Raw genomic sequence first — 18,503 nt, forward strand, 5'->3', positions numbered from 1 at the left:
TTCGAATTAAATTCGAACATAAAATTCGAATATTGGTTCGATTATAGAACGATTGTAAACGTTCCAGAAACGTTGAAAATAGTTCGTTTGACTGGACGCGAACAGGAGACGTTCAGAAATAGAATCGGGACCAGGTCTCTAATTACTCTGGAAACAGAGGACCAAATTCTTGCATTCTGTGAAAACGGGTAAGATTGGCTATAATGTAATTATCTTAATTAATCTTCACTATCGTTACTTTTTGCCCACAAATAAAAACCCAGCGAAGCGGGTCGTTGCAGCTAGTTTTTCAATATAAATAATGTACAAATATCAAAAGCGTAAGATGATTCTACGTTTTTTATTTAAAATTATGCTATATCTTTCATTTTGATAATTATTTTATCTGCAGATTTAACTGTTTCAAATTACTTAGATTTTTTGTTATGATTCTAAAGTTGAAAATTTCATACGAAATTTCATAAATATTATAAGTCTGCTCAGCGAAAGAGTGAGCTGATAGGGTCCATCAGATAAAAAGTATGAAAGCTGACACGTGGCTATTCCCTTGAGAGTCGATACATGATGTGATCTTTCAGCTTTTTTGTTTTTTACATTTCTAAAACATTTTTATGCCATATTTATCATAATAAAATTGTAAACAAAACCGTCCAAAAAGGATCACCATTTATTATTTTTTATGTTCCAAGACTAACACATTTTCGGCGACTGACCTTTCTTTTTAGACTACTTGTCGTTGAAAAAATTACAAAATGTCCTGTTAAAAAACACAAAACACTTCCAATTAAAATTTTTAAAAATTTCTGAGAAAGGAACTGGTGGCATACAGTTGTCTTGCTTACTTCCATCTATACCTTCTTTTGGGGGGTGTCCTCTGCTTTTTATCTACTAAAAATTGGCGCTGGAATATGTAGATTTTTAGAAAAGCTGCCCCCTGGTGACGATACATGTAGAAATTTCTTCTGTAAAAGTTCGTCCGATGGAGAATTATTTCTAATAAAATTTTTATATGTGCTGCCACGTTACTGTACATTCGATCACGCGTTTTCGGGTAGAGTGGACGTACAGTACGTTGGCCGATATGGAGAACGATCATTTCGATACTGATCTATTTATTGATGAAATCTAAAAGAGACCAACCATTGTCAAGGGATTTTATAGATATTTTAAAAGAATTAAAAAACTTGGATTTATTTTGTCTTAGTTTTGGATACAACGTCGCAAACATTCCATGTGTCAGTCTATCTCGTAATATTGGGTGCACCCAAAATTCTCTTTGCCTCTGCCATCGTCTTTTATAGCGACGATGGAGAAGGGGCACACAAGCAATTACTTTCACGTTCATTTCCAAACTGAGCCAGTGTGTATGCTCCACTAAACGGTCGTCTAACGCCGAGCTAACGCTCGGTGTGTACGCTGCTAATGCGCGTTTAACGCAACGCAAAACGTTTAGTGTGTACACAGTTTTACTCTTAATTATAACGTTAATACATATTGCCTTTCATTCCTTTCAATTGACATAGACCCTTCTACCTCAGGCAAATTCACGTCTACTCTTTTGCTGTGTGAATTATAGTAGTTTAAGTTTTATCTGATACTTACAGAATCATTCGCGGATATACCCTGTCCTCCATTTTCCGAGAACATTGTTTTTGCCAAGGCCAAAATTACTCCAGTGCCTCCAACTTATTTCCTCCTATACACAAGAAAAAATCCTTCATACCCTAATTATTTGACAGATGAAAATAGTTTGTTTACTTCAAATTTTAATTCACAACTAAAAACAATTATGATTGTACATGGATATGGGGAAAATCTTATAAGAGAAAACGTTAATGTAAGTACATTTACACGTATAAATCATTTACAAACTAAGTTATATTTTGTTTCTATGATACTTTTAATACAAACATAATATATCAGTCTAAATATTATTTAGTTCTTGAAAACAGCTTTTCTGCATTACGAAGATTGCAATGTCATTATAGTGGATTGGAAAATAGGAGCCTTATCCCTTACTTTACCAAAAGCTATAAGAATAACTCTTGTGGAAGGGAAATTCATCGCCGAACAACTAGAAAGATGGAAAGTGAGCATTTTACTATTACTGTACTAAAATTTATATACATATATTTAATTTTTTAAATTCATATTTATTTCTACATAAAAGAAATCTATAAATCTCGATTTTAACAAATTCCACATAATTGGATTTAGTCTCGGTGGTCACGTAGTAGGTTTTATAGGAAAATACATAAAAACTGGAAAAATTGGAAGAATTACAGGTAAAAATAACATAAAAGATTTAAATTCCTATTATTTATATTATTTACATTTTATTTTATTTATTTATATACAGGTTTAGATGTTATGGGTGCGTGTTTTTCAAGTTTTTCACCGAGACACAAGCTTCACTATTCAGATGCAAAGTTCGTAGATGTCATTTCCACATCAAGTGCAAGTTAGTGGTTTTATCTAGGTACCAAATATCTGATTTTTTATATTTTTATTAATGTTTACATGTAACATTATAAATATTTAGATCAAGTTATTACCGGAAAACCGACTGGACATTTGCATTTCATGATTGACGGAGGTCTAGTAGGAAGAGGATGTAAAGACAACGTTGCCAACTTTGATTTGAGTACAGTTTCATTATTTTATTTATTTTTATTAATTAAAACAAGGTTTCCCTACTTAAAGTTTCGTTATTTGAAGCATTCTGTAGCTGTAACCAATAAGCGTATTGATACTAAAGTTAGTGAACAACATATGCAAAAGATGCTAAGAAAGGTCTTGCAAAAACTTTCATAGGAGGTGCTTTGGCATATGCTGTTTTGCATAGCCAGTATCATAGAAAGTGGACAACTTTGGCTTACTTAAATGATAATATTAATTTTGACTCACAGAAAGAGAAGAGAGCAGTTTTCTTTGAGAGTTTTCTATTGTTAGAGAGCGGTTACTGTCAGCTATAGAACACCATGTTTATTGCCTTCAAATTTTACACCTGAACAATGAAGCACACATAGATCAACATTCTTTTTATTAAAAAATAATGAGTATAAAAAAACTATACAATGGGGTTGCATATTTTAATTTAGTAAAAAATATATAAAAATACGAGGAAATCCCTCAGCCTGTTTCGACTTTGAAAGTGATTCAAACAACAAGGAATGGATTACTTTATGTTTACTTTTATCATGGAATTATTATTTACTTCACAAACGTATTTCGCCAATGTAACGACGCTTCGGCCTTTTCACTGATACAATTTAATCCAGATGCAGTGTATTTATTAATTTTTTAAATTGCTTATATTAGTAAATGACCTCTAAAGACGGTATAGCCATGTATGAACAAATAAATAGAGTTTTCGTTCTTTCATTTCGTATATTTTACTGTAACATTTGGTGGAAGTGCAGTAATCGGTTACAACTATAAAGTGCTCTAAACAAAGAAAATTTATAACACTTTATATCTAGCTACAATTTTAACTTTTAGAACTAGAGTATGTATGTTTAAAAATTCTATACTTTATGACAGATACAAGTTTTATAAAAGGTATATTCGTTGGATTATATTCGGCAATTATCCGGTTATTTTTTTGTTCTCATATGCGAGGATTCTACCTGTTTGCATCCACTCTTTATCATCCCGAGTTTCTTCCCGTGGCTTATAAATGCAAGGATTATGAAACTTTTAAGAAAGGAAAATGTAGCGAATGCGGGACAGATGGAAGGAATTGTGCGGCAATTGGGATTCACGCCGAAAAATACGCGGATAAAATAATAAACGGCACTGTAACGATGTATGCGGCGACAACATTTACCGACGGATATTTCTGTGAGTCAAAATTAATATTTAATATTTGATAACATGTTTAATTAATCGTTTCAAGTTGTAATTGATTTTCAGTATATCAGTACCACGTGGAAGTGACTTTCGGCTTTACTGCAGACACCACTATTGAAGTAGGAAAATTAGTGTTGATTATTAATTCCAAAATAATTAAAATCTTGGATAAAGAGTAAGTAAATTGCTTTAATCATTCATAATAGCTTTGTTTAATCATTTTATAAAATTCAAGTTTACTGTAAAATATAATTCACAGCTTATATATTCAATATGTGAAAAGTATATTTAAACCCGGAGCGACTTATACCTATTTAATAACAACTACTCACGATCTCGAACCAATAACAAATCTTAAAATATTTTGGTATAGTGTGCTACCTCGTAAGGATAATAAATTGTATATTCAATGCGTGAAAATAGTACCCATGAATAATCTACAAACGTAAGTTCCATTTTATATTATTATATATATATGTAATAATTAATAAAACTCTTAATTATAAGAATTAGTGTAATAATTAAATAATGGATATTTATTTGTATTTCAGAGATCGTTTAAAGTTAACCACATTTGGTACTACAAACGGAGAAGGTATTCTTCCACATTGTAAAATTGCATTTAGGAAGACGTTGTGGATTTTATTAAACACTTTTCTGAATATTATCTTTATGTATTTTCTCTTCCATTTCTGAGTCTAGGCACTAAGCTGATCGATGGGCCTCTATGCCTAGAGTGGACCCAGCTAGGCCTACAATGTGACGACCTCTCGGGAGGATTTTTTTATTGAATTCTGGTCTCTATTTAGATACTAGACATTTGAAAAATATTCGAAATACTTCACACAGCTATCCCATTGATCAGCATATTTTCATTGGAAGTTGTCCAAAGGATCAGGCTGCAGCATTTACTTTATATTTAAAAATTAAGCAACTGATAATAGAAGCACTTAATTTGTGGCGTAGTAAACACTAGTATTGTGTTTTATTCCAAAGACACAAGGCAAATTTTTTATCAAATTCCTTTATTAGTTGAGTTGAATGGAAAGCTATGGAAGCTATGGTAAAAAAAAGAAGCACTTAATTTTGATCGGATGCTTTTGTTATCGATTTGTTTATTTACTTAATTCATTTCAATTTTTATTAATGTTATATTTTTCACTTTACCTGTTGTTATAGAATATGACACAGGGAAAATATGGTGATAGGTCAAATTTTGACGCTCCTGTCCTCATTGCATTTGTCGACTTTTTGATACTTCCTAAACCCCAAAATGTAAAGAAATCTCATTCAAAATTCTGTTTGGTGTGTAAGTACTGAATAGAGCGCCCATAGGAGGAAAATGAAAAATGTTTTATGGTAGAAAAACTCACGGAGAAGGAGATGTGTCAGTCTAACTTGTCAGGCTGTATATATATTAAATTTTGAAGGATTTGAAACTTAAAATACGGCCAAAATACAAAAGGCAATCTTTATTTATGAACCTAGTAAATTTCGCCCAGCCGACAGAATTTTAGTGATATAAGTCACTGTGATTAGATATGGCCACTACGAGCTACACGAAAACGTTCCATGAACTTAATGTTAAACTTGAGAAAATTTGCAGTAAAACGTAGCAGTAAGGAATTAAAATTAAGATAAAATTTAAAATATTTCTGCAACTATTTTGGTTCTTAAATTCTGTTTAAAAAATTTTAAATTACTGAAAATTTTGTTTGTTTGAACTTCAGATAATTTTAGCAAACACTTACTTATGTAACGTGCATTTTTATTTTAAAATTATAAGAATTATTTACAAATCTGCATTTAAATATTTTATTCTTAATCAATTTCTTAATTCAGTAATGCTTAAAAGAAACAAAGAACAGATGAATTTAACAGTAAAATCCACTGAAAATAAAATAAAAATAAATGCTATATGAAACAAACTCTAAAAATACAAGAAAACAGAAAACTTTTTGGTGTCTCGTACTTCGAAGTTAATTCATTCCAGTTCGAAGTCCGAATCAATTTTTTTCATTAGAAATTATGGAAAGCGAATTAATCCATTCCCACATCTTAAACAATACCCATTTTGATTAATTTAAAACAGCAAATACACATAATTTAAGGTAAAAACAATACAATTAAATATTTTAACATATATACAATATATACAGTACTGCCTCATACTTTGAATTTAATCCATTCCAGGAGGCTATTCAAACTCTGAATTGTTGAAAATCCAAATCAATTTTTTTCATTAGAAATAATGGAAAGTGAATTAATCCATTCCCAGACACTAAACAATACCCATTTCAATAAACTTAAACAGCAAATACACATAATTTAAGATAAAAATAACACAATGATTTAATAATATATTAAAACATAAAAAAAAACANTGTATGCAGTTTACGGACTACGGCTGTTTGAAAGGTTTCTTCCATAAAATTGATCAATTCTAGACTAATTCGACTCAACATTTCCAAAACACCTATAATTTTTTGGGAATAATACATATAAACTATGCTATAAACAAAAAATTGTAGGGTTACTTACCGAGTGTGCACAGTTCGACTACGCCATTGCTTAAGCTTGTTTTCGTCGCGGAGATGGCCACCGGATGGCGCTCGCGTGCTTCCTGATAAATTATATTTTTTTCGAAAAATTCTCTGAACTTTAGAGACATCATTAATCTATATCAATATCTATATCTATACTACTATATAGACAACGTATTTTTCGTTTGTGACCACTAACCGTGAAAACTACTGAACCAATCGTTACCAAATTTTAACTGTAGCATCTTTATGACTCCCCGGAATGTTTACCACTAATCAAACTTGCAGATTTTTTATTAATTAAATAAAACTACAATGGATATCATCTAGGGTTAAGGCTTTTATGTCCAACAGATGGCGCTACGAGTATGACGCCCTAAGTTTGCTTTTCTGTGAGGATGAACTAAAGCAGATCATCTATCTATCTATATCAGGGGTGGCCAAACCGTGGCGCATGCGCCAAACTTGGCGCATTGGACGATTACAAGTGGCGCTTTAGTCAGTTCTGAGCAACATTGCCAGATTTGGCTTCTTTGCAATTAAGAATATTACATAGAAAATTAATTTTTTATAGTCTGTCTTGGCAAGTTCATTTGTTGCACAATTCGTTGCAATCAACTTTACAGATAAAATGAGTGTTCTCCACATAGTAAATTACAGTGTATGCATGTATGTTTATTTTCGATCAGTGCATAGGCGTCTAAATGACAGTGCTACCGTCCGGACAGTCCACGAGTCGGTTGGACTGCTACACCTGTTGACCTTTTTTTTTTTTTTTTTTTTTCTTTTTTTTTTTTCTTCTACGATTCACGATACATTCGCAATCGTGTATGCCACTAATGTCAAATGGGACTATTTTGTACGGGTAACTACACCACCACCGCATTTTTTATTAATTTTTTTTTCACACAACTGAATTTTGATCTTTTAAATTGAAATAACTGATTAAAGGGTGGCCGAAATTTTTCTCCGCCCCGGGCGGCTAACACCCACGGTACGCCACTGCGCATCTGAACTCGTCTATCAAAAAATTGGCGCATGGTATGCAAAAGGTTGGCCACCCCTGATCTATATAAATAAAAATGTAATGTTCGTTTGTTCCTATCAATTCCTTTGAAATTTTCACACAACGCTGCATTGGTATACGCACGTGTTTTTATATAATATAGGCCTACATGTCAAAATTCCCCCCACTGGGGGAGATGAACAGGATTAAGGCTTACCTTGAAGAACTTGGCTTGTATTATACTATTTTAGATGCGGGTTTTTGCGTTTTTGATTGCGTTTTAATAGGGTACGCCAAGAGAATGTACACTAAGAAGAAATTTTTCGAAAAATTCCCTCCCACACGGGGAAGTGTTATACGTTTATAATAGATACATTTTGAGCCACAACAACGCGTGGCGGGTCTGCTAGTATAAATATAATTTTTATGGACGTTAAACAATAAATGATTTTTGGTAGATTCGCTTCTCGTTTAAACTCAACAGTTAGTGCAATCCTGTCGCGACACGTGTCGGCGATGACGTTTTACCGAATTATAGGAGTTTTTTTCGCTGTTTGTACGGATACTGTCGCAATTTTTTCGTCGTGATATAGGAATCCGAACTATAGGAACTCGTGTTATAGGAGGGTCTACTGTACATATGTAATTTCATTGTATTGCAGACATCACAAAAGTAAATTAACAATAAAATAAAGATTGCAGCAGTTTAAACAAAGTTTGTTTCATATTTCATTTTTCAGTTTTCAAAGCTTTGTTCAGATTTTACCATTTTACTCCATTAAACAATTACCAACTTAGTAACAACTGAATAGTGGCTGAGAAACAACAGGCTCCCGGTTTGTTTTCTTCCTCAACCTCTAATTTTTAAGAAGGAATTACTGACGTTAAGCAGAAGATGTTTGTGTATTATTATATCTTTATGTAATTTTTTTAAATATATATAGGCCTATAAGGGTGGTAACAAAAGTCTCCGGCCAATCATTTCAAAAAACTATATTACAATAGCAGTTAGTGTATACCTTTTGCCGATGCTTATTACTTCAGGCATGTGCTAGAGTGCAAGGCGATTATGAAAATTTTCGCTCCTTCTGTTATCGAAGAGAGTTGTTTGAATCTCAACCCCTAATGAAAATAAGGCAACATTATCAATTACATAGTTGTAGCACATGAAAGATATCAACTATTACTTTTTAGCGCATTCCTGAATACTGTATTAAGTGGGATCCCGGAACAGGCTGTTAAGTGTGACAGGTAAATATATACCGAACAACACGCAAGAGCTAGTTGTGTATCACTGTAGAACACGAATGCAATGTGACAGCGGTTAAATGTGCAGTTAGGCTTAGGTTAGCAGAGATATGGATATCGAAATGATCTGATTTAATAGCGAATATCAAATGCCGAGAAATATTCAATAAAACACACACAAAAAAAAATGCTGCACATGTTTCCACAAGATGTTTATCGCATACTCCAAATAAATGTTTTCCACAACAACTTTTGCTTTTTCCAACAACTTTTTGCACGGCTGTCAATATGTCGATTATAGCAGGGCATGAACCAAAATGAGTTATTGCACATCACTCACATTTAATGGTTGTGTTCTATAAACCTTTGACTTCGTTTATTCTTTCTGTGTTGCGGGCAATTAGAGGTCATTTTTGCAGACCCACGATAAAGAGCTGATTAATGAGTCCCAAATATCCGAGACAAACACTAATGAAAATTTCGTCGACTTTTTAGATCCGTCCGCATCCGTTTCCAGTTGAGTTAGTAGTTAAGATCTCCAGAGCTTACCGCATTGGAGAGACCACAACTACTTACTTCAGCCGCTTGATCATTCGCTCCTCATAACACCTTTCACACCAGAAAACCCCATATAAAAAATTCATAAGATAATCTCTGAGAAGCTTAGCGGCCGTTCAGTAGTCTATTCCAATCTGCTCACTGCTGCATGATATTGAATTGACACTCAACCAATCTCGTACTGTTTGATGTGCGGTGATGCAGTGATATGACAGGTAAATGTTACACTGTACTGTACAACACAAGGGTGTAGCTGTTCGTGTTGTAGTGTAGCATTTGCGTGTGATATTTGATATGCTGTTCCCACTTGATATTTTGGAATGTGCTAAAAGATAATAGTATATATTTTTTATGTTTTACAGCTTTTTAATTGGCAATATTGCGCTATTTTAATTAGAGACCGAACTAACAACAGCCGTGTCCGGTAGAGGAACTACAAAGAGCGGAATTTTGCAGTATACTGTAGTTTAGTGTATGCCTGAAATAGTATAAGGTGAAAGATGTACAGCAATTGTCTTATTAGTTTTTAAAATAATTGGCCATAAAGAGAGACTTTTCTTATTATCTTTAATATAACTAAATATCATTATACTGTTTATACTTGTTAACTTTATATATAGTTTATTATAGTATATACTGTATATAAATAATATTTGTCTTTTACTAANACCCCGGAACAGGCTGTTAAGTGTGACAGGTAAATATATACCGAACAACACTCAAGGGGTAGTTGTGTATCACTGTAGAACACAAATGCAATGTGACAGCGGTTAAATGTGCAGTTAGGCTTAGGTTAGCAGTTGATTAGTTAGCAGTTTATTAGTTAGTAGTTTATTAACTCATCTGGAATATGCAAAATATAATTTGAAATTTTATTAATAATGTAAACTATTATTTTTATATGTGGTTTTTTCTGTATATAAGATTAAAAATATAACTACGAACCGTGCAAAAAAAATATAGGTAACAAGAAGTATAAATACGAATCTAGAATGAAGAAGAATTGAACGAATTAAATCAATAGAGATCGTTTCTCCTCAGTAAGTAAAGTAAGGAGAAAAAAGGAGAAGTAAGGAGAAAAAAGGAGAAGTAATGCTGAGTAATTAAGTAAATGAGGTAGCTAATGAAAGCCCAAAGAAAACTTTTGTTTCCATCTATCAAAACAGTATAGATAAAAACAATGAATGAGGAAATATATTATTATTCTGAAGAAACTTCTGCTTCCGATCCCTTAAAGTAGTTATTAATTGAAAAATTTATATCAGGAGTACCTCTTGAAATACCCGAATTACTCAGTACAGCTGAAGCAGATAAAAACGTATAATGTAGAAAACGAAAACAGAATAACGAGAAGAAATATATATATATTTGAAGTTAAAACCCTCAGAACGTTAAATTTTTTCCAAAAACAATTGTTCAATTGCTCGAGGAAATCATCGAAGAATCATCTTTAAAATGCATCATTACTGGTGATGAAACATGTATCTATGCTTTTGATACCGAAACAGTTCAGCAGTCGAGTGAATGCCGCTTGAAAGTTAAAGCGACTCCGAAAATTCCATGTCAAGTAATTTTCTGCCAGTTTTGAACGGGTTTCACGAAAACGACTTTAAAAAGTGTTTCGAAGATTAAAAAGAACGTTGGCATAAATGCATTACAGTAGGAGGAATTACTTTGAAGGAAACGAAATAAATTTTGATGAATAAATTTAAATCTTGCGCTTTCTTGAACCATTTCCGATGCTTTTCGATCAGACGGATGCACTGGCCCATTAGCAGTGAGTTCGGGCCTAACCAACGGACTATCAGCGCGGAGTTTTCCGGGTGTTCTTCATGTATCTAGAACCTAAAGAGAGGCCAGAATCCCATAGACCATCTTCCCGAGAGGCCGACTCATTTATTGGCCTTATCGGAATCACGACGGATTCTGTAGACTTAGCGTGGATCCGACCAGCTTAGTGCCTGTAGAAGGCAAATACTCAGAAATTAGAAAACAAAATACATAAAGATACAATTTAGAAATGTATTTAATAATACCCGCAACGTCTCCCTAAATGCAATTTTACAATGTGATGAGGAAGAATACCTTCTCCGTTTGTAGTACCAAATGTGGTTAACTTTAAACGATATCTGAAATACAAATAAATATTCATTAGTTAAAATAACACCAAAACTTATAATTAACAATTTTTTTTTTATAAATTATTACTAATATATAATAATATAAAATGGAACTTACGTTTGTAGATTATTCATGGGTACTATTTTCACGCACTGAATATACAATTTATTATCCTTACGAGGTAGCACACTATACCAAAATACTTTAAGATTTGTTATTGGCTCCAGATCGTGAGTAGTTGTTATTAAATAGGTATAAGTCGCTCCGGGTTTAAATATACTTTTCACATATTGAATATATAAGCTGTGAATTATGTTTTACAGTAAACTTGAATTTTATAAAATGGCTAAACGAAGCTATTATGAATAATTAAAGCAATTTACTTACTCTTTATCCAAGATTTTAATTATTTTGGAATTAATAATCAACACTAATTTTCCTACTTCAATAGTGCTATCTGCAGTAAAACGGAAAGTCACTTCCACGTGGTACTGATATACTGAAAATCAATTACAAGTTGAAACAATTAATTAAACATGTTATCGAATATTAATTAAATATTAATTTTGACTCACAGAAATATCCGTCGGTAAATGTTGTCGCCGCATACATCGTTACAGTGCCGTTTATTATTTTATTTGCGTATTTTTCGGCGTGAATCCCAATTGCCGCACAATTTCTTCCATCTGTCCCGCATTCGCTACATTTTCCTTTCTTAAAAGTTTCATAATCCTTGCATTTATAAGCCACGGGAAGAAACTCGGGATGATAAAGAGTGGATGCAAACAGGTAGAATCCTCGCGTATGAGAACAAAAAAATGACCGGAGAATTGCCGAATATAATCCAACGAATATACCCTTGATAAAACTCGTATCTGTCATAAAGTACAGAATTTTTAAACACAAATAGTTGTAAAATTTATAAGCCACGGGAAGAAACTCGGGATGATAAAGAGTGGATGCAAACAGGTAGAATCCTCGCATATGAGAACAAAAAAATGACCGGAGAATTGCCGAATATAATCCAACGAATATACCCTTGATAAAACTCGTATCTGTCATAAAGTACAGAATTTTTAAACACAAATAGTTGTAAAATTTAAAATATTAGTTAATTATATAAATAAATAAGTAAAATAATAAAACTGTACTCAAATCAAAGTTGGCAACGTTGTCTTTACATCCCCTTCCTACTAGACCTCCGTCAATCATGAAATGCAAATGTCCAGTCGGTTTTCCGGTAATAAGTTGACCTATATATTTATATTTTCATATGTAAACGTTAATAAAAATATAAAATATCTGATATCTGCATAATACCACTAACTTGCACTTGTTGTGGAAATGACGTCTACGAACTTTGCATCGGAATAGTGAAGCTTGTGTCTCGGTGATAAACTTGAAAAACAAGCGCCAATAACATCTAAACCTGTAGACAGTATATATAATATAAACGATTGAAATTTAACTGTTTTGTGTTATTAAATTATTACCTGTAATTCTTCCAATTTTTCCCGTTTTTATGTACTTTCCAATAAAACCTACTAATTGACCACTGAGACTAAATCCAATGATGTGGAATTTGTTAAAATCGAGATTTATAGATTTCTTTTATGTAGAAATAAATATAAAATTTGAAAAATTAAATACATGTATATAAATTTTATTAGAGTAATAATAATATCTCACTTTCCATCTTTCTAGTTGTTCGGCGATAAATTTGCCTTCTACAAGAGTTATTCTCATAGCTTTTGGAAAAGTAAGGGATAAGGCTCCTATTTTCCAATCCACTATAATGACATTGCAATCTTCGTAATGTAGAAAAGCTGTTTTCAAAAACTAAATAATATTTAGATTGATAGTACTATAGAAACAAAATATAACTTAGTTTGTAGATGGTTTATATATGTAAATATACTTACATTAACGTCTTCGCTTGTAGGGTTTTCTAGAAATCCATGTACAATCATAATTGTTTTTAATTTTGGATTAAAATGTGAAGTATAAAAACTGTTTTTATCTGTCAAATAATTAGGGTATGAAGGATTTTTTCTTGTGTATAGGAGGAAATATGTTGGAGGAACTGGAGTAATTTTGGCCTTGGCAAAAACAATGTGCTCGAAAAATGGAGGACAGGGTATATCCGCGATTGATTCTGTAAGCGTCAGATAAAATTTAATTCGAAAGTTTAAAAATTGCATTATGATCTTAAAAGTACAGTTAAATTTTATAAGAATATTCTTATGAAAACAATAATTCAAAAACATTCAGGATCTAGTCACGGCTTTTTTCCTTGTCATAAATAAAATCAGAGGTTCTGAAGAGTCATTGTCTATACGCAGTGGCAGTTACAAGGGGATAACATTGACACAAAAATGTTATTAAAATTTATTTGTTTTTCTCTTATGACCCAGGGGAAACCAGACCTCGTGGACGTACCAAGAAACGATGGCTTGGTCGAATCGCAGAAGATGTGGAAACAATTATAATTTTACCAAATGATTCGCTAGTCGAGTAAAAGGGAATATTGCATGTAAACACGAAGACCAACAATGCAGGACCAATCCTAGGAAAAAAGATTAATAACAATAATAATACCATATTAAGAATTAGATATTTGGCTGTTTATAACTGTACATATTTTCTTTCCTTTTGTTAAAACCGTGTGTTTATTTTTAATGTCTATTTTATTTCACAACGAAGTGACGATTTAAGACCCCAGACTCGAGATATTCACTTTATTCAATATAGTATATTCTATAGATTTCTTTGCAATGTTCGTTTCGGGTTTTTATCCCTCTTCTGTTGGCATGATGCATAGCGTACATATGGATGCCCGTAGAATATTTTCTAGAGGCAAATAATTAACCTACATTAATAAATCTTATTTAATTAAGTTTTTTCACAAGTAGATTATAGAATAGAGTTGATATTCCATGGTGTTAAGTGTTAGGTTATAAATCTCAATCACTTTTACGATTATAATTTGTGGAATTTTTATTCAATTCCAAAGAGGGGTAGTGCTTCATCTGTTCCTTTCTGCAAACACCCTTGGCTTACAAATCATTTGATTTCTGTTTTTTACACTAAAAACGATCTTCAGTTTGATTTTCAGGATAGAGATGAGTTTTTAAAACATTGTAAATGTTAATAACGAGTAAATTTTCATTAAGTCCGACCCTACCCGAGATAGGGCACATGAACTTCTCCATCTCCTCATCCTCTCGAGTTCTGTACTGCAAAATGTAATAGCATTAATTTACCTTATACACAAGAACCAGACCAAATTTCGTATCTTAGTCTATAACTTATCCTGAGATATTAAACGAAATAGAACCTAACACACACACACACACACACACATGCGCATATTCCGAAAATCAGTAAATTTGACTATCCGAGTTTTATGCAAATCTTCATGTTTCTGAACTGAAAAATGTCAGAAAATGGAAAAAATTCCGTAGATATATATGTACGCATTTGCGTGTGTGTATGTTGGAGTCTATTTCGTTTAATATTTAAGATTAAGAGACGAAATTTGGCATGTTAGTGTATAAGGGGCATTGATGCTATTTAATTTTAGTGGCTAAAGATCGAGGGTGGTAAAGAGATAAAGGGTCATGCGCTCTATCTTGAGAGGAGACAGACTTAATGAAGATTTTACTCGTTATTAACATTTACAAATTTTTTGTAAAACATCCCTAGACTCAAAATTTTTTGAGTAGAGATGAGTTATAAAAATTACCATTTTATAGTATTTAATAATGTAAAAGTTATTTTTAACAATATCTAATAACATGGTGCCGCCGACTATTTAAAGTTTGTGTTAATAATAAAAAAATCTGCAAACTCGTTGTTGGATTTCATTCATTTTTATAATGTTTATAATGCCCTTAAAAATAAGCGTTCATGTCGCCGCTGCATCACGAGGGGCAAACATAGATGAGAAAAATCGTCCCACAAACATAGTCAAAGGGACAGAACATAAAGTTCTGTCTCTTTGACTATGTTCTAACGATAAATTATACCTCACACTAATATACCTACATAAATTATACTTGTATAATTTTAAAACAATTTCGAAATAAAGGGGAAATTTGCGAGAATAATCGGCAAAGAAATTTAATTGGGAAAGATCCAAATCCCAGCCATATCTTGCCACTAAGGAATTGCCATAATTGAGAAGCAGACACAATGAGAATACCACTCACTCTTCTTAATTTTCTCTTCAAATTTTGACGACATCAAAATCAAATCCACGCTACGTGTTCACTTTCGAATGCATTTCAGCTATAATGTCAACAAGAGCTCTAAAGGGTACAAAGTTACTTGTGTCTGTTCGATATATTGCTATCTGAAAAAAATTATTACATAAATCATTCTGATCCGCAATTAGTCCCTGGTCCACAAACGGTGCCTTTACCTTACTTACTCATATATTATATATATTAGTAATGGGAAATACTTTTAGAATGCAAAATTTTCCATTATTCCAAATTTCCCACCTCTTTCCCTATATTTTCCACTTGACTAGAAAAGTTTCTATTTTAGCGAAAGACACCAATTCTGACAACACTTCAACACTTTCGCTCGGTGTTTGACTTGCTTTTGTTGTTCTGCTTTTGTTCGTTTTCAGATACAGTAGACCCCCTATAACGCGAAGATACGTTCCTCGTTATACGAATTTCGCGTTGTAGGGACCATTGGGCTGTGATACCTCACGTATTTGACACGTGTGAAGTTTACGGACTACGGCTGTTTGAAAAGTTTTCTTCCGTAAAATTAATCGATTCTAGACTAATTTCACTCAACATTTCCAAAGTACGTATATTTTTTTTGGAAGTAATCCGTATAAACTACGCTATAAACAAAAAATTGTAGGATTACTTACCGAGTGTGCACCGTTCGACATCGCCGTTGCTTAAACTTGTTTTTTGTCGCGGAACAGCGCAGCAAACCGCGGCCGCGATTTCTGATGTTATTTTTCTGCGAAAACTTCGTTGAACTTTGGAGACATCATTAATATAAATAATATTAATGGCCGTTGAATAAGAAATGTTTCTTTCACAAGAAATGTATAAAATTACAGTACTGTATTAGACTTACGATACCTAATTTACATACTGTACAGACGATACACGATAGTAAACTCAACTTACCAGCCTAAACTCTCTGTAGCGTGGCGCTGGCGGCGGAAAGTAGTTCGGCTGCTCGTCCGCGATGACGAGTTGGCGATGACATTTTACCACGTTTTACGCGTCTCTTTATACGAATACTGCCGCAATTTTTTCGCCGCATCATAGCAATCTACGTTATTGGAACCCGCGTTATAGGGAAGTCTACTGTATATAGTATATGTAAAGTGTCTGCTTATACTATATTGCAGTAATAGATGTGCATTATGATGTACTGTACGTAATCTATTATTGTTTAGGTTACATACTGTAGTAAAGATACGGTACACAGTGAAAGTTTATTGTGTATACACATAAGAAGGGATATTATTTACAATGTTTCTATATTTGTGAATAAAAACAAGCAATCATTATGAATCAAGATAATCCAGAAAATATTTAAGACTAAATAAATTCTGATTAGGCTATTATTTTTAATAAACAATCTTATTATGATATTTTTGAAGTTATTAATCTAAAAAATACATACCTTTATTTATAATTGACAAGAATACGTATAAAATAAATATAGTTAAGATCATAATCTGTAAATAGAATAAAATTATTTTAATTATTTTCCTAAAAATTTATATTTATTAATTTTAATGTATTAAATACGTGTATTATATTTCATTAGGATAATTCAAATATGTATTTTAAAAAGTAGGATATACTGTTTTTATTATTATTCATTAGTTTTACACTTTAACAGTTAAAATTTGAAGACACGTTGCAAATTTCAGCCTTGAATGACCAACCTTAGAGGTTCGACCTGTGTCGAAACCCCATAAGGAAAGCGTAGGTGCAAAAGGACCCAATATATAAACGTCCCGTCTACACTAGAAGTGATGTCAATTTAATTCAACTTTTTCCCCGGAATGGAGTTACATAGATGACCGGCATGACTTTCTTATTATCAGGAAAAGTATAATGTACAAGGGGCAAGATGCTAGAAATTTGAGATGAAGAACATATTTTAAATTGAATAAATTAACGCAGTAGTGAGCGAATAATGTCGATCGTCGATCAATCATCGATCGACTAAAAATTGCGTGTCAGTAAGGAAGAGCGAAGTGACTATCGAAATTTTACTTCGAAGTGTAAATAAAAATCTACATAAAAACAAAATTTACCTTAAATATGTCCTTATCTTGTATAAATGAATTACTCTAAAAGATTTCACGTTGTATTTACTCATCTAAATATTACAAGATTACTCGTCTAGAAAGTATTTTCGTTATATAAATATATTTTAAAACGCATTTCAAATAACTATGACGTAAAAACTTGTTCCTAATGTAAATCTATTTTAAATTTCTTTTTCAGTGTTCTCATTTCTTGAAAGCAGTATTGTTCTTTTACGTATAATCTAATGATAAGTTTGGTTATGGTGTTAAAATAAATTATTTTTTAAAATTTAAATTTATTAAGCATAGAAATATAAACAATTATCGGCGACTTGTTTCTGTAAGATGTTTATAAATTTATATTTTATTTGTAATTAGTTTGGTTTGTTGTTATACGACAACACAAAACACAAAGGCCATTTGCCAGGCCACACTGACCACGAATTATCCACATTTTGTGGATAATTGGTCACTATTTAAACGTTTTACACGTAAATAAAACCTGAATTGATAAAGAAACCGGAATAAGATGAAAAGATATTATATAATAATGCTAAAAGCATTCTTTTTCATGTTAATTACAACAATACAATAGAATCTAGTGATAAAGTCAATGTTTCTTTATTATAGTAATGCTTTATTTAAAAATATATAGCTTTAAAAAAAATACAAATTAAAATTTTTTAAAGCTATAATTAGCCTTCTCAGATATGATTTTTTAAATTTCATTTACTGTATTGTGAATTACAGCAGTTTCCTTAATGCTCCTTTTATATTTTTCCTGGAGTAATTAAAATTTAAAACTGTGTACTAAAATAGTGATTTTGACATAATTACAATAGACTTATATCTAATTTCTTTTTACTCTTTGTGT

The 18,503-nt window shown here is 32.1% G+C and overlaps 2 protein-coding genes across 6 annotated transcripts in view; both read right to left on the bottom strand.

The window, feature by feature from the left end:
* LOC111638247 (inactive pancreatic lipase-related protein 1-like) overlaps positions 1 to 18,503 on the bottom strand; it is a 65,272-nt gene that overhangs the window by 45,155 nt on the left and 1,614 nt on the right. Inside the window, exons 2-6 of one of the 4 annotated variants that reach the window (XM_023383909.1) lie at positions 13,251 to 13,483; positions 13,018 to 13,167; positions 12,822 to 12,936; positions 12,656 to 12,757; positions 12,480 to 12,581 (exon numbers count right to left, since the gene is read on the bottom strand). In XM_023383909.1, the coding sequence (XP_023239677.1) occupies positions 12,480 to 12,581; positions 12,656 to 12,757; positions 12,822 to 12,936; positions 13,018 to 13,167; positions 13,251 to 13,483 (702 nt within the window). Of the gene's footprint in view, positions 1 to 12,479; positions 12,582 to 12,655; positions 12,758 to 12,821; positions 12,937 to 13,017; positions 13,168 to 13,250; positions 14,641 to 18,503 lie in introns of those variants that run through there. The other 3 variants (XM_023383910.1, XM_023383907.1, XM_023383908.1) reach the window with 3 other exon arrangements.
* On the bottom strand, positions 10,181 to 12,219 carry LOC111638249 (pancreatic lipase-related protein 3-like). Of its 2 annotated transcripts, XM_023383914.1 has the most exons (5): positions 11,904 to 12,219; positions 11,716 to 11,827; positions 11,446 to 11,631; positions 11,244 to 11,336; positions 10,181 to 11,168 (listed from the first exon to the last, which is right to left on the bottom strand). In XM_023383914.1, exons 1-5 carry the CDS (start codon positions 12,208 to 12,210, stop codon positions 11,162 to 11,164), a joined length of 705 nt encoding a protein of 234 aa, XP_023239682.1. In that variant the 5' UTR covers positions 12,211 to 12,219; the 3' UTR covers positions 10,181 to 11,161. The 2 variants fall into 2 exon arrangements, with proteins under 2 accessions (XP_023239682.1, XP_023239681.1); XM_023383913.1 differs by lacking the exon at positions 10,181 to 11,168 and having other exon boundaries at positions 11,194 to 11,336.

This window comes from Centruroides sculpturatus, unplaced genomic scaffold, assembly GCF_000671375.1.
Source record: "Centruroides sculpturatus isolate CEXI.00-Female unplaced genomic scaffold, Cexi_2.0 scaffold938, whole genome shotgun sequence".
Classification (NCBI taxonomy): domain Eukaryota; kingdom Metazoa; phylum Arthropoda; class Arachnida; order Scorpiones; family Buthidae; genus Centruroides; species Centruroides sculpturatus.

Excerpts from the sequence above, each read along its gene's own strand:
- LOC111638249 (XM_023383913.1), bottom strand. The coding sequence starts at position 12,210 with ATGACAGATACGAGTTTTATCAAGGGTATATTCGTTGGATTATATTCG. Across the intron at positions 11,828-11,903 it reads ATTTACCGACGGATATTTCT|TATATCAGTACCACGTGGAA; the intron begins GTGAGTCAAAAT and ends ATTGATTTTCAG. Across the intron at positions 11,337-11,445 it reads CCCATGAATAATCTACAAAC|ATATCGTTTAAAGTTAACCA; the intron begins GTAAGTTCCATT and ends TTTGTATTTCAG.